Source organism: Carassius auratus, chromosome 6, assembly GCF_003368295.1.
Source record: "Carassius auratus strain Wakin chromosome 6, ASM336829v1, whole genome shotgun sequence".
Lineage (NCBI taxonomy): Eukaryota > Metazoa > Chordata > Actinopteri > Cypriniformes > Cyprinidae > Carassius > Carassius auratus.
In genome coordinates, this window is record NC_039248.1 from 3,819,221 (window position 1) to 3,846,811 (window position 27,591).

At 36.0% G+C, this 27,591-nt stretch overlaps 1 protein-coding gene across 17 annotated transcripts in view; it reads right to left on the reverse strand.

The window, feature by feature from the left end:
• Positions 1 to 27,591, reverse strand: part of LOC113091140 (receptor-type tyrosine-protein phosphatase F-like) — a 204,520-nt gene that overhangs the window by 56,805 nt on the left and 120,124 nt on the right. For 9 of the 17 annotated variants that reach the window (XM_026256605.1, XM_026256646.1, XM_026256618.1 and 6 more), the window contains 5 exons: positions 24,777 to 24,887; positions 11,405 to 11,674; positions 3,523 to 4,104; positions 2,549 to 2,682; positions 2,267 to 2,411 (listed from right to left, as the gene is read on the reverse strand). In XM_026256605.1, coding sequence (XP_026112390.1) covers positions 2,267 to 2,411; positions 2,549 to 2,682; positions 3,523 to 4,104; positions 11,405 to 11,674; positions 24,777 to 24,887 — 1,242 coding nt within the window. Of the gene's footprint in view, positions 1 to 2,266; positions 2,412 to 2,548; positions 2,683 to 3,522; positions 4,105 to 11,404; positions 11,675 to 17,551; positions 17,564 to 24,776; positions 24,888 to 27,591 lie in introns of all 17 variants that reach the window. The other 8 variants (XM_026256599.1, XM_026256607.1, XM_026256612.1 and 5 more) reach the window with 1 other exon arrangement.

Below are 27,591 nucleotides of genomic sequence, written 5' to 3' on the forward strand. Positions count from 1 at the left end.
CACAGAAAATCCCACCGCTCCTGTCTATCCCATCCATGAGAACACGGCAAACGAAAACAATATACGGTAGGATTATTACACGGCTCTCTGGAATACTTGATTCTGACTGAAGCAGCAGCAGACATAAAAAATGGGATTTTATGAATGATAACAATGATGGTGTACCGTTTGTGTGCAGCAGAGCAGGAGGAAAATGGCTTCAGAGGAAAAACATTTTTGTAAAATAAGACTCCACACAGAAGCACAAGAAACATGTTTGTGAGTGGAGAATATGATGGTTGACGCCTGTGGAGTGAAGAAACCTGGAGAGGAAATAAGGAGAGAAAAGACAAGAGAGAGAAAGTGTGGAAAAAGGTGGGAGAAATGGGTGAGAAAACACGATTAAACAGGGAGACAGAGGCGAGAGACACTGGACACATCTGAAATTCAAGTGGGAGTTGAGAAGAAGAAAAACTAGTGAGAAAAAGAATAAATACAGGCAAATGAGAAAATAAGCACGCGGTTATGAGAGAGAATGGAGTGTGAGGAAAAGAAAGAGAGCAAGTGTATTTGTCACCTGCAGCCGAGGAAAGTGTGAATGAAATACAAGAGGAAAAGAGAAAAGTGAAGAAACTAAATATAGAGAAGAGAGAAACTGGTCAGTGAGGAGGGAAACAATATTAAAGACAGCAAGAAATGGAGCAGATGGTAAGGAGAGAGAATGAAGTGAGAGGAAAGGTACATTAATGGTGAGAGAAAGCTATAAAAAGGTGTGAAAGGGCTAAAAAAAGAAAGGCTAGTGACGTGCCTACCTAGACAGGACTTTACAGGATTTCTTGTGTTTTTCATGTCCTTTAAACAAGGAGATTTTTTATTTTTATTTTGTAAGCAACTGAAATCAAAATGGACTATACTTTTTTTTTTTTTTGCTGATATTGCATTGTTTATTTTATTGTTTAATTTATCTATGCACAATTTTTTTTTAAAGCAGCCATTAGCAAATGGCAATGATCCAAACTATTCCTGATGGACAAAAGTCCCGTCCTAATTTATTTATTTATTTTTGACAAGCCAACAATAAGGAAGACATTATCACAGTTTCCGTTTTATGCCAACTTTTAAGTGTTTAAGCTGCTCTTCTGCTGCTTATTAAGCAAAAACATCAAGTATTTGAGTCATAGGAAAAATTTTCTCCTTTTGAAACATGACAAACATGGTTTAAAGATGATTAATATTTATTTAACTGCACTCTCAGAATTAAGCTGAATAATGAAAATATCACCGCTAACAACATTAAAACTGCTGTCTTAATGTGAAGCTGCTTTGAATCAGATTGAAGTGCTATGTGAATAGATGTGATTTAACTTTCTTTTGTGTTCAGAAGCCTACTGTATGTAAAGTGTTTCATGTGAGTCACTACCATTAAAGTTGGGTTAACGTCTGGCACAGAGTTATAGAGACAGAAAAAGACAGAGGGATTTTGGTGTCTCAGGTCTTTAAGGACAGTGACTCAAAGACGCTAGGACAAAAAAACAGACTCAGAGACGTAAAGAAAAAGCCAGTGTTTCTATGGGAACCAAGCCGCAGCTTAGATCAAACCTCTCAAAGCTGACATGTCTAACAAATAGCTCTGAATAGCAGGAGATCTCTCGGAGGAGCTGTCATAAATATCTCAGCTTTAGTCCATATCTCTGGAGCCGGAGGAAGATGAGGACAGAGATTAAGTTGCACTGACTGCGTCATTCTGACGCCACGAGAACACAAACAATCAGCGCGTGTCGCACTCCGCGGTCACTGCAGCTCTACACAGACCTCTGAACCACAAACCACAACCTCCTGGGCTTATGAAGCAGACGCCAGTGCTGCTCTGCTCTGGAAAACACAGGGTCCTTAGATGGCCATAAAGCGAGATTATTAGAGATATTTTAATCTACACTTTTATGGCATTTAATTTTTTTCCACTGAAGCCACTTGTACTGTTTGTTAATTAATGTATCTTGAGCCAAAAGTAATCATGCATTCTGTCTAACACTGTAGCAAATATTTCAAGACTACATTTTTGTGCTTTTGATGGTCAAATCTTTGCATTTTTTTAGTAAACACTTGCACTGAATGTTTCATTTGTTTTAAGTGAGTGATATGGTGCAGTATGGTTAACAAAACACAACTAGAAACAAATGGAAAGCTGATAACATACCTTATTAACAATCTTCAGGCGAGTGACTAGGCCAGTATTGAGCTGCTTAGAAATTGTCATAGTTTGAGTTAGTGAACAGCTGGCACTTACTGGACTGGGCCGTCCGGGCCTCTATGGGCTGTGTGTACACCCCGAGTCCCATCTCAGAGCGCGCGGCTAGAGTAAACTTGTAGAGTGTGTCTGGCTTCAGGCCTTCAACAGCATACGAACCAGCTGGGTTAAAGATGACATGGTTCTGTGATGGATAAAAGACAAAGAGAGGCACACACAGGCTGTTCAGAATGCATTATTAATGTTTTTTTAATAAAAATAAATATATATAGTATATAGAGTTGATATATATAGTTGGGATTCAGTGATCTTAGCTGTTACCTTGTTGTCAGAGTCAGCCTCCCAGTATGTGAGCTCGTATTTGGTGATCTGATCCTGAACGGGCCACAGCCATGACAGCATGATCCGGGTGTCCAGCTCTGCCTCTGCTTCAAAACCAGTGGGCTGTGCCGGCACTGCAGTCAGAAACAGAGCTTGTCCTACTATACACTTAAATCACACTTTCTATTGACTTTTGAAGCTGTCTTTTGCAATGTATTTCAATAATATTATTTTTGCAATGTCTCAGAATGATCTTTCTTTTCTCAGCACATTTTTTTTTTAACTAAAACTATAAACATATTTGTTGACTTAAAGCTGAAATAAAATAATATATTTTTTTTTAATTAAGTTAAAATAAATAAATAAAATGAGAACTGTTGCCTTAGCAGCTAACAGAAATAAGTTTGTTAAAGGAATAAATGAAATAAAAATAAATTCAATCTAAGAAGTAATATTTATAAGAAATATTACTATAAGAAGTAATAAAGAACAAACACTAATAAAAAAAATTAAAAGCACAAATCACAATTTTTTTATGAGCAATTAAAAATTAAATCATTATATATTATTAAATTAAAAATGAAGTAATAATAAAATAATAAAATCAAAAGATATTTTGAAGAATTAATTAAGTGAATAAATAAGAACTTTTAATAATAATAATATTAATTATTATTATTATTAATCCATAAAATACAAAGACAAAGGCATCAATAACAACATATTTGATATTGATATTTCTAAATTAAACCTGAACAGTATTATTTAAAAAGAACAAGAACTAATAAAAAATGACAAAAGCGCATATTTAAAAAAGTACTAAAAATGTAATTAAATAAAAATTAAATAATAATATACAAAAATGAGAAAATAAGAGCTAATAAAAAATAAAGAAATAAATGAAATACTAAAATAACACTGATATTGATATCGTGCTTTTATTGAATAATGAATTACATGGGAACACATCTCACCTCCTTGCTGTGTTTTAACCTGCAGAATGTCCGAGGGTGGCCCGTCTCCCACAGACGTGAACGCCAGCACACGCAGGCCGTACGTGATGTCAGGTACCAGGCCGGAGATAGTGGTCAGGCTGCTGTCCTCTGTGTTGTGTTTCTGCCATGTGCTGAGTGGGAAGTGCATGTCGGACGTGTAGTACACTCGATATCCTCGTATCTGTCCGTTGGGCTCCTCAGGCGGTTCCCACTGCACCAGCATGGTCGTGGCGCTCAGCATCCGGGCCTGAACACGCAGCGGAGGAGACGAGGGTGCCTGTTCACTGGTGCGGGTCTCCACCGTCCCGCTGGGCGGCCCGCGGCCGATGTTATTGACCGCCATGACGCGGAATTCATACTCAGAGTATGGGCTCAAGCCACCGATGCTGTAGCGGGTGGAGGCTACTCCGTCCACTTCCTGGAAACCGTTGTCTGAGAGTTTGGCCCGGTACTGAATCACATAGTAGGATAAGGGTTCGGGGTTACCAGAATCCCATGTTAGAGTTACACTGGTGGCGGTGGTTTCTGTGACGATCAGAGAGGTCGGAGGACGGGGCAAAGCTAAGAATGCAAAAAAGACAAATTAATTTAGTGTCCTGACAATCAGGATTGTGAAGTACTAGGATAGGATTGAGCATGAACATCTAAAGTGACCCAAAAGAACAGTGTGATGTGTTTTCTTTCATTTATTAGTGTGCATTGACAGCAGCACAGCTCAGTGCACTTCATTTTAACAACCAATCAGACTCACAGTATATCTAAAACACAACAGAAATGCATAATTTGGTTTATCCAGCAGTAGTATTTGTCCACAGATGAATTTTCAATTACATTCTTATTTAAAACACAGTGTGCTGTCAATTTATTTCAAGGACTTCAATTAATTTCCAAAAAAATTCACAGTTTGAACAATTACAGTGGTCAACATCCCAGTGCAAACAGAGCAATATTAATGCAAGGTCATTACACAATAAAGTGTAATGATGCACATCGTTTGCTATTCACCTTATTCCGCCCCGCCCACTTTTAATACTTCGCATTTCCGCATTTTGTCATCCGACTTCCGCTAAACCGATACGGCACGTCCGGTTACTAGTTTAGTAGTTGTACGATTGTTTATAGCTAGCTAAAACTGTGGCGAAATGACAAAGAACGTTATGTCATAAATTGGGAGCACGATGAAAACGTCTTACGACGATCAAATGGTCTCAAATTGTCCCATCCATCGTCGCTGTTAACGTGGGTAATGTTAGACGATATGAAGAAGTGGCCAGAGTTAACCTATATATTTAACTGCCCTGTCAGAAGGAGTTGATGGAGCAGCAAGGAAAAATGATTTAAAAAAAATGTACCGAGGCTTACCAGTATTTACATAGTGAGACAGTGGGTCGTGTACTGTTACACAGCGAGGGTTTTTTCGTCTTTTTAAAATTGAACGTGCAACCAGCCAGTCGAGCAGTCTAACCTCTCAGCACGGTGCTGGTTAGTTTTGTGTGTGTGTGTGTGTGATGTTAATATACACGAAGTTATACATGTTTAAAAGTATAATAACGTGTTTGATGACCATCATCAGACTAAGTATTTTGTCTAATAACTTAATTGCACAGTGGAGTAAGGTAAGTGAACGTTTATCAATTACACATTAGAAAAGGAGGAGGCTGGAACTTGGAAGTGAAAAACGCCTTAAATCCAGGTATGCATAATTATTAGGCAGATTTAATTTACAGATTAAACGAGCCAAAAAAAGATGATATATCACTTCTAAAAGATTAAATGCAAAATTAATAGTGAAGATTGGTTTGGTTTGGAATTGGTCAATTTTACCAAAAAATATGATCAGAAAATCAGCTTGCCTCTTAATTCTGCACAGTGTATATGCAAAAGGTAAGGTAAAGGTAAGATTTGGTAGGTGCACGTCAAGTCTAATCAATGAATAAGGTAAACGTCAAGTGTAATAATAATGAATGATTCTGAAATAAGACAACTGTGAAAGCTTTGAAATGTATTTTAGGTTTGCCATGTTCTGTATAGGGCTGAGGACCTGTAAACTGCTCATCTGGGATCCATCACAGCAAGTTACATGTGCCACACAATGAGCAATTCTGAGCCAAGACTGTAGCTAGACTACAAACCTTTTATTTTAAGTGTATGCTTCCTCGTGTCAGATGAGTTTCAGGCAGGCTACCTGCTGCTTTCAACAAGATAGTTGCAGCTTTGTAAATAAGCAGGAATGAGAATAATTAGGTTAAGGATAGGATATTAGGTAATTGGGATGGGATGTAGAGGGTGTGGGTGAAGACGAACTATATGAAATAAGTTGTTTTAAATCAGTTGTGTTAAACAAGAGACAGACTGTGATTTGTTTTTTAGAACATGGATAATTTAATATAAGTTGTATAAAATCATTTGTGATGTATTGATCAGTGTTTGTTGTTTTCAGGAAGCAAGAGACACCTTCTACTGACCATCCTATAAAATTTCAACATTTAATTTCCATATGTAATAAACCAAGATGGAATTAACTTGCAAACTTGACATGAGTTATTCCTTCAAATCAGAGATTAAAGATGAAAAAGATTAAGATAAATAAATAAAAACTATTTACAGCAGGTAATGTCAGGTGACACTGTAAAGGTTCATAATAACTATTACAGCAGGTAACTTTTGGTGACTTTCAGCAAGATCAGGGGCATGTGGATCTGATCACCCTCACAGTTATCCACTGCATCACTGGCGGTAATCGATACATCTGTGGAAATAATTAAACATTTTTACATTAGTACTTACAATATATCATGAGAATTAATATATTATGTGACCCGAACTTAGAACTGTGTGTGTGTGTGTGTGTGTGTGTGTGAGAGAGAGATGCATTAGAGACAAAACAGTATACACACTCTTAACTGTAGTGTTCAAACCTAGGTCAGTATCTGAATGAGAAAAGTAGCTAGATGGCCTGCTATCACCTGCAATCTCTGTAGCAGGAATAATGTGAGCTATTGTAATGTACTATAATATCTTGTACTACCGTAAATATTAAATAAATAGGTGGACAATGGTAATCATGGAACATTCGTTGTACTTTGTTAACTGCCTGTTATTGATCATAAATGTATTCATAGAACGGACTTCATAAATCCAACATTAGGCGAGCAAACACATAGGTAGTTAAGGTTAACTTACCCGAATCTGACAACCTTTTCATCCCCAGCGTGACCTCTTTAACGGGACATCGTAGTCGAGGCATTTCTAGGGGTAAGGGTGTTCGTCAGTCGCCTTCCCATCCATGAAATGGTACGAACAAACACAAGAGCGCTTGAGTGAGCGCTTCAAATTTAGCGCCTTCATCCATTTCCTTCTCTTCTTTAGGTGGTGGGTGTAAATTGTAAAGTGCACCACAACACTCCGACTGCGTCACAATGTGTTCGCTACATCGTTGGTGCAATTGTTTTTTTAATACAATTGTTATGCAGCCCCTAACTGAGCATATATCATACTTCTGTTCATTCTGCGTTCTGTTATCTAGCCAGCCACTAGCTTAGGTACGTTACATCCAGTCCCTCAGCCGGAAGTAAGATGACAAAACGAGCGCAATGGCGGCACCGTTGTTGCCATGGAAAATAAGGTGAATTAAAACATGGAGCGGTCCCACTGATAAAAGACCCCATTCATGTAAGTACAATTGCATTAGATTTCTGTATTTTGTTGGAAATCAGCACATAAGTGAATATATTTTAATGGAAACTACATAAAACGTCAGTATTATAGCTCGGCGCACGCCTCCAGGAGCTTGGCTTTTTCTGGAGAGAATTGGGAAGCTGTATTTTTGTTTTATAAATATGATAAAACTAAAGACATTTTGGATATATGAAGGATGCAGTACTACTCTATAGGTACTCAAGATTAACATGAGATTAGGTGAAACCGTGTGTGTTATATACCCTTTAAACATACTTAAAAAAAGAGAATTTAGAAATGTTGGCAATAATACAAAAATAACACTGGTTTAGATGTTAGATAACAGACAAAAACAAACCACGCAGACTTTATGTTGTGTGTGTATTTTGTTATTTAACATGAAAAAGCTGTTTGAAATGTATTTTCTCTGTGTATTTGCTACTAAACCACGTTCTGACATGCTAACATATGCGAAACATATGCAAATAGATCCGTGACATTACTCAGCTTACATACATGCTAATTAGGGATGTAACGATTAACCACTAGCCGGTTAAAAATCGACTCAAATAAGTGACGATTCAATTAGGATGAGATGCTAAACAAATCACGATTCAATTAGGGACAGGAGTTCATATGAATGCATGTCTGAAGGGAACTTACTGTCTTTAGAAAAGTTTAGATGGTATTTTTATTTTTCATCTCTCCTCTGTTTAATGCACATTAAAGTTCATAAATGCAGTGCTGCTTTGTTTACAGTGGAAACCAAGGAAACACTTTAAGCTCCACCTGCTGGCAGAGAGTGAATCTGTGTCACGTTAAGCTCGTCTGCTGTTTCTGTTTCATGCAGATATTTTTTATGCATAGTTTCTTAAAAACAAAAGTCAAAACATTCTATTTTGCTTCAAATTTCTAAATTCTACAATGTAACTTAGATTAAAAACTGCTCATGGGGCATGTATGCAGCATCTTTGTTCGAATCATGATTAAAATGCAAATTGCCTTTAATTTTATATGGAAAGAGCACAGAGCAGCATTTTGTACAAGCAATAATAGAAGCACACATTTAATTTATAATTTGTCTTAAATCTCATTTTGTTAAAAAAAAAAAAAAAATCATGAATCGATTTGAATTGTGAATCGTTACATCCCCAATGCTAATAATCTGGCATTTGACATCAAAGCAGCAAATTGTTCTGTGTTAAACACGGCTATTATGATTATTCTGTGTATGTATCAGACAAGTTCAATCAGCCTACTCTATTTCCACAAACGGGAAAAAAATGCCTGCATTGTCATCAAATAGCTTCTGAAATCGACTCTAAACAACTTTTGTGCTATATGCGATTGGACAGCTGTCAAAATCTAAACAGATCAGCTTGAATAAGCAGGAGCAGTGTGGAAATGGATAGAAAATCCAGTGAAGCCTGTGGATGTGCACTATGAGGCTTAAAGAGCCACAGCTGCTATAGGCCAAGAAATCCCAAAACACATGATATTAACCTCAGCTAACATGATATTGCATGACGGAAAACGGCAGTGAGAAAAAAAATAAATAAAAAAACTTTAATCAATGCTAATGTTGTAACAATATTTGCCAGAATTGAGCTGGAATTCCCTTTGACTCCTTCTCTAAATCCCTTATTTTTAACGCTTCACTAGATACACTAGTAAATGCTTGCTGATTCACTGACTAATGAAGAGCTCAGAGTAGCGCACATTTACAAACTGATACAGTACAGTAATCAGTGCTGGGTAGATATTTACAAAGTCTGTTACTGATTCCAAAAATTATATAGTCAGTTCCATAATCCATGACATGACACATTTTTTGTGACATTGACTATTTTTGATGACTTTTAGATCTACTTTTTAACTAGCTTGTTTATCGCATTGATTTAAAGGGGATAATCTTGTACCATATTGACATAAAATACAAAGAGGAAGAGAATATATAATCCAATCATTATTATTAACAACACAGTTAATTAAGTGCTTTAAACATTAAGTCAAGGTTTCCCAAACTGGAGTTCGTGAGGGAACTGTGAGTTTAATAAAAAGCTAATGTTTGGGAATCCCTGCATTACATGCACATAAAATAATTGAATTATACCGTTGTGTGTGAACAACAGTATTTACAACAACGGCACAGTGCAGCACCTTTAGATTTCACACTTTTTCAAGCAAGCATTTAACATAGTGCTGGGCAACGATTACATTTATTTATTTATTTTTTATCATGATCACATTAGTGTCTGCGATTATATAAAACAAGCTATGTCACTGTCAGGACATTAACGATTTTATAGAAAATATTTTATAGTTTGTTAGAGTCCAGAGCCTTGATCATAACATTATAACAGGCACCTTCCTATTAGAGACATGCATGATCGCGGGAACCATCGCAGCAGAGAGCGGCGAGGGACAACACTTAATGGGTGGGCAGAGACTCGTGTGTGCGGGATGTGGGAGAATAATTAGGGTGTGCTCACACTAGGCAATCTTAACCGTGATGAAGCGCATTTGTCCCTCAAAGCCTGGTTCGTTTTACTAGTGTGATCTCTCTGTTTATCAGTCCCTGGCTCGGTTGGAGGAGGTGGGCAAGAGCTAGGTTCAGTTATATATAGATCAGTGAGTTTGAGCGCTACCCACACCGGAGTGCAGATCTTCTGACAGTGCTGCATGATTACGTGAATATTTCTGAGCGGCAAAAGCTATAAATCTGTTATGATTATGACTCAAAATAATAAATCACAAAGTTAACAAAATGATTCAATCCACTGTTTTTAGTGAGCGCGCTTCAGGTGCTATCAGGTGCTATCAGAAACTTCCTATTTCCAACTTTGAAAGTCATGATTACAAGCTCGTTGCAATCTTTTCTGTTAAAAATAACAGTGGACAATGGTTTGTGAATGTTGATGCTTAGCCTAAATAATTTGATTGGGAGAATCCCCTCCTGTGACCCGTGATTTGTCTGTATGTGTATTCAGATTCAGTGAGAAACAGACTTTTAATAATAATAAAAAAAACTGCATTAACGCACAATAAAATAATTGTCTGCGTTAATTAATGCGATAATAATGCGTTAACTTGCCCAGCCCTAGTTTAACAATAAATTTGTGACAATAAAATGTTTTGGATCGATCATTGCGCAAAGCCCTAAAAATAATCCTTAATGATGATTCGGAGCTCAGAGATTCTGTTCGCTCTGACAAGGCGGAATAAAGGAGGAGACTGATCTTCTCATCACATTTCAGCTCTGATGAAACATTGATGAGGTGATTGCATGCGCCGTCTGTCTGTGGATCGGTGGAAATCCCCATGAGTGTGTTATTGATGAGATCTCTCTCTCAACGTTTCTGGGCCCAGCCTCCAATCTGATTAGAGCAGCTTTGTTTATTACCGTCTAGATAATCACAGATAATCAGCGACTTTAAGTACACAACAGATATCAGCACTAGCTGTATGGATCACTCGGGGACAAAGATTAAGAAAAGCAATTTATTCGTTTAAATTAATGTAACCAAGCATACTTCATTACTTTTAGGAATATTGCTTCTTTTTTAATATAAAAGTTTTTGCAATTGTTGTATGTATAACTGATACACAAACAAATTGTTTTTTTTTTCCTTTAATGTTTTGGCCAAACCAACAAATTAACAACTAATTTGAATTTCTGGGGTTATTGATTTGATTGATTGATTGATTGATTGAAAGTAAAAATAACTTTTATTTAGTAAGGATGCATTAAATCAGTCAGTAAAGACATTTATAAAATGAAAAAATGCACAAAATATTAAGCAGCACAACTGTTTTCAACATTAATATTAATAAGAATAAGAATACATGTATCTTCGGCATCGATTTAGAATGATTTCTGAAGGATCACGTGAAACTGAAGACTGAAGTAATAATGCAGAAGATTCAACTGTCTATGACAGGAATAAATTACATTTGCAAAAATATTAAAATTGAAAATGATTATTTAAAATTATATTAATATTTCACAATAATATGAATATTTTTATATACATGCCCTCCGTCAACCGTGGACGCCGACACACCGTGTGAATCTAGCGTTAGTCTATCTTTAACTATATTTAAGCACATCTATTGAATACTTTTCATATAAGTGCAAACCTTAAGTAGATCCTGTGTGACTTATATCTAAAGTGTCTCCTACCTTTGACGGTGATCTGAGCCGTGGTGTCGATCATGCCCAGAGAGGACATAGCCACACAGGTGTAGTTAGCCGACTGCCGGATGTTGGTGAGCTCCAGCACATTTCTGCCAATGGGCATCTCCTCTTCTTTTGTGAGTTCCTGTTCCCCCTTCATCCACTTCACATAGGGCATAGGAGCGCCCACCGCCACACAGGTGAGGTTCACGCTGCCGCCTGGCATCACCTCGTGATTGGTGGGTGGGATTGAGAAACGTGGTGGCACTCGGCGGACTGTTGGAGGAGCGCAGATGATGTTATAAGCAGAATACAGATACAGAAGGGCAGAGAATATGCTTTAGGAATGGCTCTGGCTATACACCGATGACATCTAGGGCTGTATTTGACTGACTGTACTGTAAATATAAGAGATATGAAATATGAATTAGCTCTATATCTTAATGATTAATCTGAACAGACAAATGACAAGCTAAATCAAGGCAACAGAGCTGAGAGACTTAATATAGTCTACTAAACATATACTATATAAGAATCTGTTTTGACTGTAAATACATCTCAAGACCTTTTCTGTCTCTACTGTCGAGTCTCCTTATTGTCTTATTAAATTCAGTTTCTGCCAAAGCGCTCGAAAGCTATTCACCATTACATCACCAAATTAACTCTGTTTGCTTGACAAATACATACTAAAAATGCAGAAGAAGAGGGTAGTCAATCATGGTGGTCATAAAATAATTTCTTAAGCTTTAGTCCAGTAGCACTGAGGTGTGCATTACTTTTTTCTACATTTCTCTGTCACACTATCTTGGGTTGACAGACGCTCAGGACCTAAAAGAGACTGCGGACAGGTGAATGTCAAGTCACAGATGAACTTTAGACTTTCTCATCACTGTGACTGATAGCTAAGCAGTACAATGCACATTTCCTTTAGAATGTCATAGATATAAACAGGGACATTCAGATTCTGAAGGCTCAGATTTCACTGAATTTCCTCAGAATTCAAATGCCTGTCATTTATAAAGTTGTATATGCCTTATTTAAATGATGGCAAGGCAAGGTTTTTTTTTTTTTTTTTTTTTACAAAAAAATGCATCTAAATTAGGAGACTGTGACTCTCCTCACACACATGTATTTGGTGTGAAGCCAAAGCCAAACCATCCTTTCCACTGCATACACAGCAAACACACTGTGTATCTGCAGAGCTACCCACAACGAAGAGCATTTTCTGTAGACTTCATGGATAAACAGCCTTCTGGGAGCGTCCATGGAGAGCCCGCTAATAAACCGATTTTTATAATATTTCTCCTTATATAAAGTGGAACTGTTTTCAGTTTAACGGGAGCTCTGCAGCCAGTCTACTGCCTATATTTCACAGATAAACAAACAAACTTCTGACAGACTTCGAACATTACCTGTTCATTTCCTTGTCATTACCTGCTCATTTCCACACACAGGCAATGATTGCACATAAATGAGGACAGTATGTGGCTTAGGGATTACAAATGCTCATTATTTATTTGACTTGAATGCATTTTCTGGAAAGAAGAGTGCTAACTATCTCTCTCTATCAATATACATGGTTTACTTGGGTAAAGTTGCCAATTTCTGAATTATCACAGTAGTTAAGGTTGGTAACACTTCATTCTACAGTGTCCATGTTAAGGATGTCACTTATACTTACTACAGTAATAACAATAAATTATGCATAATTACATGCAACTAACCCCAATCCAAACCTTCATCCTAACCCTAACCATGTAGTAAGTACAAGAAGCTCATAATTATTACTCAGTACTTAAATGTATAATTACGATGTAACAAGGACAAAGTAAAATAAAGGGCTTCACTCTATTTTAAGGTGTCCTTGTTACAGTTTAATTGTGCCTTTAATTACTATTACAAAAGTAAGTACATGTATAACAAGGACAACTTAAAGTGATAAGAAATAAAGTGTAACCATAAGGTTTAAATAATTGTGTCAATTGTTGCTGGTTGGCCATGTCATTACAAAGAAAATACTGCAAATTTAAGTGATGTGATAAATGTGTACACGCTGAAGTTAAATAATGTGTGCAGCAAAATAAAACTAATCCCAGCTAATCAAATATGTAGAATGAGACTTTGAACCAGTGAAATTCCACTGTGGGTAGAGCTTCTTTAAGTAATGCAATGCAAAACAAACAAACAAAAAAAACAACAACAACAACAAAAAAAAATTAGCTAGTTAAGGTCTAAACAATGATTGGTTAGGCCGCGTTATTTTTTTAAACCACGTAACTTTTAACTTTTGTACTTTGAACATATTACTGAGCTTCAGAAACAGTAAATCAATATCTATTGCAAAATTCATTGATTCAAGTCAGGTAAACACTGAGCAAATTGTGCTTATGGTGTGTGATCTGTACTGTCCGTGGCCAGAGGCGGCCGGACTGATCATCATCTCTGAGACATAAGCTCAGAGTTTGGACTTCTGGGATTGAGTTAAGTTTGTTAGTCAGGCAGGAATGCCTGCAGGGACGTCATATTAATCCACGTTAGTCAATGTGCATAGAGAGGATGATGTTACCCATGGACATGAGGGATGGTCATGACATGATGGCAAGAGTTTCACTCAGTTAGAGGTTGTTAAGAAAGTCTGAGAAGTCTCTGCTGGCTAGTAAAACAGACCGGCGTGAGCAATGTGAGCGATGCCAGCAGTCATGGTGAGATTAGAGAATGGGCTGAGCTGACTTTAGTCACTGATCTCTTGAGAATATTGCAGGGAGTGTTAACAGAGCAATGAAAGCATGGAGTTAGACATGCAGAGAAACACATACACATGCATGCACACATGCAATCTGAAGAGAGAAAGAGAGCGCAAGGAGAGAGAGAGGGGAGGTGATTGCAGGTAGCTAGATTTATTCAGTGCAAAAGCGATTTCATACACACATGCACACAGACACACACAGACATTCCCAAGCACATCAATGGCTGTGCAAGCACGAAGCAAAAAAGAACACACAGGCGATAATCAACAGAGCATGCATGTGTGACCTTCACACCAAAACACCAATAAATAAATAAACAATCCAAACAAATGCATCAAAGAATGTACAAAACAGTGCAAAGAATCCAATTTCAGCTTCCTTCTGATCAATAGAAAAAAAAAACACGGTTGAATAACTCTCCGAAATAAGCTGTGATCAGAGAGGGATTCCACAACAAGCAAACTCCTGATCCTGCCAATGTTTCTGCTGTCAGGGATGGACACTACATTTGAACCGTCTTCTGCAGTGTCAACTCGCTGTAAATCTTCTGGCCCGAGGTGGATTATTGGAGAATCAGTCTCTAATCAGCATCAAAGCCGTGCTTTACAGATCCAACCGACTCAAATAAAAGTCTTATACGAATACTGAACAAGCCAAAAGAGAAACGTGAACTCAGGGTCCTAGAAGAACATGCCGAAGAGAAGTAGAACTGCTAGGTCAGCTGGCTATGTTAGAAACAGCAGCATACTATAGTCAGGCCCTCACTGACACAATTCAAAGAGAGGAGGAGAATGGATCATTTCATATATGATTTTTTTCTTTGCCAAAAATAAGTTACATACAATAATTAAAATAACAAAACAAAGAGTTTTCCTGGCCAGTAAGAAATATTTATGGCCAACAATTCACTCGATTTTGGCACGTGTGACAAAAAAAAAGAAAAAAAAAGAAAATAGCCAGACTTCCTCAGCAGATGTGCATAAATGTTGTCTGTAATAGACAAGGGAAGTCAGAACTTAGACTACAGGGATTATTCGTGTTGAAATGTCTCATTTGTGCCCTGCAGGTGCCAGTGAGAGAGACTCCAGAACAACAGCGCTGCAGATATCTCGCCTGAGGCCACATCAAGTGAATTATGCATCAAGACATGAAGATATGAAGAGCTGAAGAGATGATCAGCAGAGATCGGAGTGTCCTAGAAACCTGAGTCATGCTAAAACCCAACCAGGACCTCATCAAGAACCACTGCTATATGGTTGTTTGTAAGTCCTTGATGACACATTATATATTCTTCAGATTAGTCTATAAGTGTACTGCATTAGGCTAACTGAGACTTTCCATAACACTTTTTTGTTGCTTTTGATTGCTTCCATTGTCCTAATTTGTAAGTCGCTTTGGATAAAAGTGTCTGCTTAATGATTAAATGTTAATGTAAATGAGTCTACTGATTCCTGGACTTTTAAAGCAATATCACCTAGATCTCATTCTTTTAAGCATTGTGACTTTTTTATAAAAGTAATGCACACAATCGTGCTAAAATATAGCATTATCATTACTGTAATGTGAAACAATTAAATTATTAAATGGTAAAAAAAAAGTAGAACTTTAAGTATAAAACATGGGTTGGTCTTGTTGTACTGACATTATTTAATGCATAAAAACAATAAAATATTGTCTAAATGAAATTATAGCTCATGGATGTTTTTTCTGGTATGAACTGGTCAGTATATTTGCTGTTTTTTGTTTTTTTTTGACAGTATGTTGTTTCTATTTTCCGTGAACTTTCACGCTTCAAAGGGAAAAAGCCAATTTGTCAATGTCATTTGTTGTTCTTGTCCGACTGAAACAGCTTGTTTCTGTGATAATGTGACATGAAGAGGACATTGTCTTATTCCTATAAGAAGAACAGTTGTCCGGGTTCAACCGCTCCAAGTTTTTGGAAGGATAATGACGCTCTTTTAAACAAACAACGCTGAGATGAAAACCTCTTTTGCTTTTTGCCATCATATTTTCCGTCTGTTTGTATTGTTCTCCACATTGGAAGTCCTCACCAAATGGCTGATTCCAAAACAAACAATGAAAGCTGCTTTAGCCAGCTTAAATACTTGAGAGCTCAAAAGGCTTTCTGGCAGTTCATAGAACAGGCCCTCTGTAGAAGAAACAGAGCAGAGCAGACGGGATTGCTGCCATCTTTGATATTTGAACTGGTTTATAAACAGGTCTGATCCGCTAAGCTAAGGGTGGATTCCTCTGTTTGTTCTTTGACCTCTGAGTTCAGGCTCTGAACATCAACAAATCGTCATGTTCATTTAGAAAGAATGATGCTGCTGCCCTCTGTTTTCACAAACAAGACCAAACTACGCTGCACAAAATACCTCCTTACAACTTGAGAATGCATGCAAGAACACTTCCATAAACAAGTACATAAAATACTTCAGACAAACAAAATATCTGGTTAAAATCCTCAAGGGTGTTTTCACACTTCACATGCTTGCCATCTTTTGTGATGAAACCAGTAAATAAATGCAGGTGTATTTCTGTTTTTTTTTTTTTTAGTTAAAACTTTATTTTTATATAGAGATAGTATACTATTACATTATTTATTAATATTTTAGATAATTTTTTAAAATCAGTTTCCATTTTAATTTTAGTTAAATATGTTATTTATATATTTATATATATGTTTTTTCATTTTGTCCTCTGTCCTTTTTTTTCATAGACCTTGGTCAAAACCAAAGGAACAAACCATTTATATAAATGCAAAGTGTCATTACTATGCTCTAGTTATAAATTGTACTTGTACTGTGGTTTCAAAGCCAAATAACATAAAACAAATCACACTCAGAAGTGTAGGCTCAATTATATATATATATATATATATATATATATAAAAAGAACCACATGGATTTTTTTGTTAGGACTTTTGCAATTTGCAACTGGTATGAATGAATCTGAAAAAATAAATAAATAATAATAATAACAATAATTAAAAAAATATATATTTACTGAAACCCTAAACACAGGTTTTCATTATTTTAAAATGTGCACCATAGTTTTGAGCCAAAAACAAAAAAACATACCTTGATCTAAAGCTGAGCAATAAAAAGTGTGAAAACAGCCCAAAGGATCCCTGAAGTTGCTTTAGGGCTCTTTACACCCCAGACAAAACTACAAATGTCTGCTAACAACAAAACATCCAGAGTTCTGACACATGCAACATGAAGAAAAAGGCCAGGCTGAAATGCGAGGCAGCAGTAGCATGCATGCATGTGGAAGAGGAGGATGAGAGAGATTCAGGTAGAGCAGAGCTCCAGAGAGACTAGCACACAACAGCAGGGGACGCACGCCGCCTCCCGTCCACCGGCCGGCCCTCTGTGTAGGAGGAGAGATAGTGAAAAGAACGCACCTTCCCGCTGGTCTGACAGTGAGGAGTGGATTGATTTTGGATGGCAGGGTGCAATGATGATGGAAGAAGGGAAACAAAAGAGAAGAGAGGAGGAGGAGGAGGAGGAAGACAAGGAGAAACAGAGAGAGTAAAACAGGCAAATATTCCGCTTATCCATTTAAAAGATGTGAGATAAGAACATGGACACATTCACAGCACCAAAACACACTCACACATCCATTATCTACTAGACTTTTTCTTGTATTGTAAATTTTATGACAGATTATGCATCACATACAGGCCAGATATGAAGGTGATGCATTGCAAGCGCATACTGTATTTTCTGAAAAATGAGTTGCACAGGGTTCAAATTGCATTGCTGAGAGAAAAAAGGGTAGCACTTTATTTTACAGTCCTGTTCCTCATGTGCATACTATGTTCTTGTTATAGTAATTACAATAACTATGTCATAACTAGGTACTAACCCTGAACCTACCCCTAAACCTAACCCTACCCCATGTAGTTACCTTGTGTTACCAGAACTTTCTTAGATAAATACACTGTAAGTACACTATAAGTACATGTACGTACACGTACTGTAAAATAAAGTGCAACCGAAAAAAGATTTGCATTGGTCACATGTGCATGCCATTATGACATTTAGAGATAATAAAATATCAGTGAGTGAAAGGTTTTCAAACATTATAAACGCTATTAACATTAGTGCCATTCATCTTATGCAACATTTATGCTATTTGGACACCAAACCTATAATAACATTTGTTAAATGCATCTCACAATTCACTTTGGGATTTTAGTTTGCAGCCCATTTCAAAAGTGACTTATATTCCAGAAAATACGGTACTTAAACTTGCCTTCTTCTCATGCTGGGTTGTTAACTAACCTCAGGAACAAATGACTATATAATTACTATAGACTAACCCAAACCCTACCCTACAAGAAAAAATAAATACATTTTATAATTAAGAAAAGTATTGAATTGTTTACGTACACCTGTGTGCACATAAAACTAATTAATTAACCTATAGTATGTTATTTTGCAATCTCTTTCTGCCTAAACCTTCCAAAATTACAGAAGAACACACACACACACACACACACACACACACAGAAGAAGCATGATGCAAGACCCTCAACAGTGCTTGAGGGTCTCGGTGTGATAAGGCACATGAGAATGAGAGTGAACAGACACACAATCTTTCACATGAAAGGATAAGCAATTATGGAATGATCCATCGTATATAAAGTACAGTGATAAACATCTACTCACTGCAGCTGAACCCAAAGAAAATAAAAAGAATTAGAGTAAAAGAGAGATGAGCAGGAAATGCACTAAACAAACAGGCCCACACACAGCGTTCAGAAGAGATCTGTTAGAGTACGTGTGTGTCAGTGAAGTTTGAGCACCTGGAGAGAGACTCTAGTTAGTCAGACTTTAAAGAAGAACAAAAACACATAACAGCATACAGAAACATTCCTATTAGCAGAGCTGGCCGATATATCAAATATTTACACTATACATGCAATAGTATGTGGCTGGCAATATAAAATTGCCTTTGCACCTGTTGCTTGAGGTTTAAATGAGCAATATTTTAAAAGCATCACTGATTTAAACCTCTGCATTGAAAACATTGATGGAGTTGGTAGGCTTGATTCACTTCAGTTGTCAATTTCAATGAATCCATTCAAGAATCAAAACATTAATGAATATATGCCTTAAAGACTTTAATTAAAATGTGTATGAAGGGAAATACTATTATGCATAGCAAACATTGTTACATTTACTGTACTTTAAAGGATAGTTCACTTTCAAATTAAATTTTGATAAGTTTTAGCTTACCTCAAGGGCATCCAAGATGTAGGTGTCTTTGTTTCTGCAGTAGTTTCCGTTTTTATATTTTTAGGTCAAACTGTTCTTGTCTGTGACTCATATAATGTAGGTCTATGGTCACCACCTCAAAGAGCATGCAAAGAGGAGTCCAAATTAAACAATTCCCCATCATAAGTACACATTGATGACCTCAGACACGAAACGAGTGGTTTGTGTGAGAAAATGAACAGTATTTATATCGTTTTATAAAAATATAAAAATTAAAGCTACAGTGGAAACAAAGACACCTACATCTTGGATGCCCTTGAGGTAAGCTAAAACATACCAAAATTTAATTTGAAAGTGAACTATCCCTTTAACTACTTTACTATTTAGAATAATTAAAGTAAATAAGTGAAACTGATTAAATATTTTTCTCATTAATTTTCTGTAAAAAACAACCACAACAACAACAACAACAAAAACTTCATTATTATTTGAAACTATTTTAAATACATCTTTAACATTCTTCTTTAAAGACTTCTTTCTTTTGTTTGATTAGAATGATGATTCCTCTGAATTAAAATAAATAAATAAATATACTAAAAAAATGTAGATATTGCCTTATATTTAAAGGGTTATAACGTTTAGCTCTAAACATTAGTTATAGAATAACAATGCAAGATAAACACACAAACACACACACACACACACACACACATACACGCAGTGATAAGCCTATAGAGTTCACTTAACCGTGAAGTCACATCAATAGTAAATCCTTGAATGGAAAAGCAATAAAAATACGACATCACCAATGAAAGATTCATGGACTAACAAAATGAGAACATCTCCCCGTCTCACCATAAAGCAGATACTCATACATACAGATGCATCTAAAGAAATATATCACGAAAAGGTTCATTTTGTTTGGTAACTTATTTCAAAAAGTGAAACATTCATATATTCTAGATTCATTACATGTAAAGTAAAACATTTCTGAGATTTTTTTTTTTGATTAGATCTTACAGTTCATGAAAGTAAAAAAAAAAAAAAAAAAAACAGTATCTCAAAATATTAGAATATTTCTTAAGATAAAAAACCCCTGAAAAGTTTAAGTTATCAGGTCAGGCATGTTGACTGGCCAATCAAGCACAGTAACATCATGGTCAGCAAACCACTTGGAAGTGGTTTTGGTACTGTGGGCAGATGCTTAAGTCCTGCTAGAAAAGGAAATCAGCAACTCCATAAAGCTTGTCAGCAGATGGAAGAATAAAGTGTTCCAAAATCTCCTGGGAGATGGCTGCATTGACTTTGGACTTGATAAAACACAATGGATTAACACCAGCAGACGACATGGCACCCAAATTATCACTGACTTCAGAAACTTCACACTGTGCCTCTATATTATTTTAACTGAAAGATGACTTTGGACCACTTGGCAACAGTCCAGTGCTTTTTATGCTTTGTCAAGGTAAACTGCTTCTGACATTGTTTCTGTTTTAGAAGTGGTTTGGTAGCACTTTTCCTGGTGACTCTTGATGCACTGACTCCAGCTTCAGTCCACTCCTTGTGAAGCTCTCCCAAGTGTTTGTATCGGCTTTGATTGACAGTATTCTCAAGCTTGCGTTCATCCCTGTTGCTTGTGCAACTTTTCCTACCCAATTTCTTCCTTCCAGTCAACTTTGCATATAATATGATTTGATACAGCACTCTGTGAACACCCTTTGAGTAAAGATCTTCTGTGACTTACCCTCTTTGTGGAGGGCATCATTGTCTTCTGGACCATTGCCAAATTAGCTTTCTTCCCCACTATTGTGGTTTCGAAGAACAAGAGAATAAGGACGCTTCTGAATTTGAAGTGAATAAAAATTAATTAAATAAATTAAATAAAAGGCCTTTCTTTGAAAAGCAATGGACATTTAATAAAACTCAAATTTAAATATTCTAATATTTTGAGATAGTGGATTTCTGACTTTCATGAGCTGTAGGCTCTAATAATGAAAATGAAAACAAAACAACAAAAACTTGTGAAATATTTTGCTTTACATGTTACGAATGTAGAATATAAAAAAAGTTTATTTAAAAAAAAAAAAAATTTGTAGATGCACCTATATATATTAAATGTCATTCATCAAATGGCATGTCCTGAGAGTGTGCGTAGTCTGCGTAAAGATCAAAGGAGAGATCTCTGGAGAGAATTCATATGATATGATCTACACAATGCATCATTTATATGAGTTTCCCTCTGATTGGTCGAAGGCTTGAGGAAGAACACCAAGATAATTTATGGACATAGATTTGTGTCTAGTTCTCATTTCCTCTGGTTTCAAACATACACGAATGCATTATTCAAAACACACTATCAAAGAACAGCACATCACCATGTTTGAAGGTCTGAATTTGAAGTGTCCTTTATGCACTTGGCAGTCAAAAGTGGCTGTTAAATAAAAGGCTTTTCTTTGAAACAAGGCTTCAGTGGTTTCTATATCTGCTGTAATAGATCCCGACATTAATGAGGGAATTTCCTCAACCGGATTCTCCATTCTAGCCTGCAAGTCTCAACACTGTCCTTTCCTTGATGCCCTCACAACACTTCTACCACTTCCACCAGCCCTCATGACCAGCAGCATTAGTGGGCATTTCATTTGCTGCTCTTTACTATTTTAATATATATTCTGCACTCGTTCCTCAAATCCATTTACAGTGTTAATCAAAGGTTTCTACCACCAAAACCTTTATTTAAGGGGGACCTATTATGCAAAATTCATTTTCACATGTTGCTTGGACATAAATGTGTGTTGTGTACACAGCCAGCCCATAATGATAACAATCCACCCACTCCTTTTTTTTAATCCCAGTAAGTAAAAAGCTGTGTCTCCCAACTACCTGTTTTCAGAATTGCTGCTAATGTGACTTCACATTAGCCACAGGCCCCGCTCATGAAAGATGACAGACACTGCCGTTTATACATTGAACTGCCCTTAGCGAGTTCATAGCGAGTTGAACACAGTCCACCATTGCTTCACTGACGAGAATGTATCCCAAGCGCTTTAGGTGTCCTTTAGCTGGATGTATACTGAACAATATTATAAATGCAACACATTTGTTTTTGCTCCCATTTTTGAACTCAAAGATCTATGGCTTTTTCTATTTACACAAAAGGCCTATTTCTCTCAAATATTGTTCACAAATCTGTCTATATCTGTGTTAGTGAGCACTTCTCCTTTGCCAAGATAATCCATCCACAGATCTTGGAGGTGAAGATGCTGGATGTAGAGGTCCTGGGCTGGTGTGGTTACACGTAGTCTGCGGTTGTGAGGCCCGATGGATGCACTGCCAAATTCTCTGAAACGCCTTTGAAGGTGGCTTATGGTAGAGAAATTAACATTGAATTCAAAGCAACAGCTCTTGTGGACATTCCTGCAGTCAGCATGCCAATTGCATGCTCCCTCAAAACTAGCGACATCTGCGGCATTGTGCTGTGTGATAAAACTACACATTTTAGAGTGGCCTTTTATTGTGGCCAGCCTGAGGCACACCTGTGCAATAATCATGCTGTCTAATCAGCATCTTGATACGCCACACCTGAGAGGTGGATTTGGATGGATGGATTTGCCGAGGGCAAAGGAGAAGTGCTCACTAACACAGATTTAGACATATTTGTGAACAATATTTGAGAGAAATAGGCATTTTGTGTACACAAGTCGTAGATCTTTGAGTTCAGCTCATGAAAAATGGGGGCAAAAACAAAATTATTGCATTTATAATCCACATAGCTCTTTCCAATAATTACTCCCAAAATCTGAGCCACTGAAGACGAGGTGGATTAATTTTGTTTTTGAAGAAGATGCTCTCTGAAATCTACAGAAATTAATTTATGTCTGCGTGAATCATTAACACTGCTTTGGGAATGAGGGTCAGTATAAAGCAGTTTTTGCACAAAAGTTTCTCCTGAAGGATGGAGCAGTGCCAGCTGTTCGGGATCCAGCTACATCTCCGGAAGAAGAAAGTATCATGCGTTAGTTTTACAAATTGCCTTTCTGAAAGACCTTCTTGGCACTCTTAAAGGCCAATGTTGCTAAAGCTACCACTGTATGTCTGTTTTAACTGATGCTGCCTTCACGTGCCACGTAGCAGAATGATCGTGAATAGGAAAGTGGGAGTTAAATCTGCATATGAAAGAAATGTGAAGTCAACCGCTGGAATTAGTCGAGCTCATAATCACAAGTGGGGCTCATACTCTAAAATTGGCAATTTTAACAAGCTATAAAAAATGATCTGTAAAGTATTTTACGTTAAAACTTGACATACATTACACACTCTGGGGACATCAGAGACTTATTTTACATCTTGTTTTAAGGGGCATAATAGGTCCCCTTTAATATTTTCAACCTCTCTCTGACTTCATTCATTAAATAGGCTGCTGTTATTACTGTACCTTTAAGACTTTTAAGGTGTAAATTCTGGTGAAAGGCTGACCTGTTCACAACAAGCAACTAATGCAATGCAAACCTTAAAGTCATAATATATATTAGTTAAAAAACTTGAAATATATAAAAATGGCAAAAACAGCTAATATCACGGGTGAATGATGAAAATATAATCAACGTAACAGCTAAATCAACTACAATAATCTTGAATCTAAAAGCTTTTAAAAAGTATATCAGTTGTACAGGTAAAGTTGTAATTTCACAGTAAATAAGTTGGGAAGTTTGACTAACATAAGTGAATCGGTTCTTTCAAATTGTTAATTTCAAATAAGTGAATCACGATTTAACAATCCACTTATTGAAAGGTTTGTTTGCTAAAAATTTTCATTTTAGTGGCAATTTATATGTATTTTACAGATTTATTTTATTATAGATCATATTACCTTAAAATACCAGTTGGATAAAAAAAGTAATTTATAAGGTGTATCATACTTTTCGCTACAAGTATTGTACAGTAAAATGATATGTTTGTCTTGTTAAATCTACATAATGATCACTATATATATATATATATATATATATATATATATATATATATATACATACATACATACACACATATTTTAATACATTTTTTATTTATAAGTTAAATTTTACAAGTTCTACTGTGGTAGAAATGTGTGGTAAATATGATACAAAGAAGTAAATATGTTTATGCAAATACTGTTACCTATGCATACCTATTTATAAAAAATAAAATATACACCAAATAAATATTCATTTAGAAAACATTTTGTGATTATACAAAATTAGAAAACAATGGAGCAGTTCTCTGCTGCAGAACTGTGTTAAGACAGATGGGTGATTAGAGAGAAATGTGAGCTTTTGCGTGACTGGTCCTGTTCTGGCTGTGGTAAAGCCTGTATGGAGATCAGATCGAGGTAAAACGGGGTGAGGTTTTAGATTTGGTTGCAGATCTTACCTCTGACGTAGAGGTTGGCAGGAGCGGAGTAGCGTGTTCCTGCGCTGTTCACCGCCACACACTCATACTTCCCCTGGTCCGATTCCTCGCTGTTCTCAATCTGCAGAGCCCCTGCAAACACAACACACACAATCACAAACGCTCTCTCACACACTCACAAACCATCTCAACCTCCGTCGTTTTAAACGAGGGTGGCCTGAAGGAAAAGAAAATAATTTTCTGCCTAAACAACAAATACACACTGACTAACACTCAGCTGGCTGACATATGACCTTTCTCATCTCTCTAAACACACACACACACACAAAAAGAAAAGAGCAACATATTTCACTCCATAATTCAATAAATCTAAAGCAAACTGAGTTATTTATTCAACGTTACAAATAAAAAGACCTGCAGGCTATGCCAGCTATATAAACGTCACTGCACATAAGCTCTGCTATTCTGCGAGCCGAGACAAAGCCGTGCTCTTAGAGAATGGATCTATCAAGACATAATACAGCTGCTGCAACTACTGTCAATACATCCTCAATGCATCCACTGACAAGAAATCCTGCAAACAAAAGCAAATCCAGGTGGACTAAAACTAAAAGGTTGTTTTTTTCTGACTGCAATATGTTAACGTTTTTGCAGTTTATTATCTCCCGTCTTTTCACTGTCACTTACCTAGATTTGGCCTTCTGTTGATAACACACATAAATTGACACAAAAAGTTCATACACATTTTGTTTTGACAAAAGTCATTAGCTCATCAGGTGTTTTAGTATGGCAGTGCTGTTTGTTTGCGTGATGTGACATACATCATGCAATCTGTGGATGATGGAAGCACACTGAGATAACTAAAAATGTTGTCAATGTGTTTATCAGAAGTGTTCCTGAAATGCATTATGGGATGGATTTTAATGTGTGCATTTGAGTGTGTGAGACCTGAGCATTAACCTCGCTCCACGAGTCGATTACTCAGAAGAATGACTCTTTAAAACACTTACAGCACACATGAACACAAACACACTCGTATGAGATCTGTTCCAAACACATGTGAGCTGTAAAAGCATCTATTTAAAGATCCAGGATTATTATCTTTAACTAAAACTCAAGCTATAAATAAAGTCAATACTTAAAATAAAACCTTGAATACTTGAAATAAACATTACTTGAAGTAAAAAATTTTTTTTATTAAAGTTAAAATTAAATAAATAATAAATAAGTAATTAAAATAACTAATTAAAGCTAAAACTTAATGAAAACTATAAAAGACATACTGTATAAAAAACTAATAAAAATCTAAATACTAAAACTTCTAATTTAAATTATTATGTAAACAGTAAATATAAAAATGTATTATTATGTAAACAGTAAAAATTCAAAATTATGACACTAAATATATAATCCTAAAATAACACTGGGATCAACGTGTAGCTTAAATACAGTGCAAATTGCTTTGGATAAAAGCATTTGAAAAATGCATAAAACTTAAAAGTAAACACCACCAATTATTTAAAACTACTGTTCCCATCATCCTCTGTGTCAGCATAATAAAATACACAGATAAAGCATAAATCACACCTAATGCATGTGTTTTGCTCTTTATTAAGTTGAACTAGTGTTAAAAAGTATTCCTGTGTGATAAAAAGCTATTTTCGTTTAGAATTACAATTTTCAAACTTACAGTATCTTCTTTAATGTGATTTTAGATTTTGGTCAAACTTAGCTTTTTTTTTTTTTTACTTTTGCTGTTTGCAATGGCTTTTTGATTCAGTACTTTCAAATGCAGCTAAGCAGCGTTTGGAACAGATCAACTGTCTCTTCTTCTCTAGTCATCAGGAAAGCCAGCTTTTCTTTCTATCATCTGAAGCGCAAGTGTCAGACTGATGTTGAAGGATGCTGTTCTGCCCTCTCTCAGTCTCATCTCACTTTTTTCGCCCTGACATTTCCTCTGAAGAGACCGACTCAGAGTTACAGTCAGATCTTGCAATTCTTTCCTTCTACATCAGTCCTGTCATATCAGCAGTGAGCTTTCTATCCCTCAGTTTGGCTGTTCTGGACTCTTCAGCTAAATGCCTGAAGACGAGAAGCGTTCGTTGAATACAAACTTTCATAATGACATTACATTTTTTGGCTGCGGGGAATAAGATGTTTTCCAGGTATCTCACAATTTCCGAAGCCACATTGCGGCTCTGCTCAGTTATTGATCGGACAGATCGTCAATCATCTGGCCAGTAAGTAAAGGTCAGTTGAGCGGAAAATGACACTTAAGCACATTCCCCGAATTTTTACTGTTATGTATTCAGACATTTTACTTTAGCATTTTTTAAAACTACTGCCATTCTCGATGATACTCAAAATAACATATTATAAAATATAATATTATACTATAATACAGATAAAAGTAAATGAATATCAATAGATTAAGTATACATTATATATATATATATATATATATATATATATATATTTTTTTTTTCAGCTATACATAGTGTACAGATTTAAAAAAATGTTTTTTTGATGATACATACTATTTTATGACTATATATACTCTATATATGTGTGTGTATATATATATATATATATATGTATATGTATATATATATATATATATATATATATATATATATATATATATATATATATATATATATATATATTAAAATACAAGTGACTATTGCTATTAAGCATTCACACAATGTAATAAATGAAAAATAATTTAATGTAACTCAAATTGAATAAGTATAAAAGTTGTATAAATTTAAAAATTTAAAAATCCGATTTTTTTAATATATATATATTAATTTAATTTATGCAAAATGTCATTTCG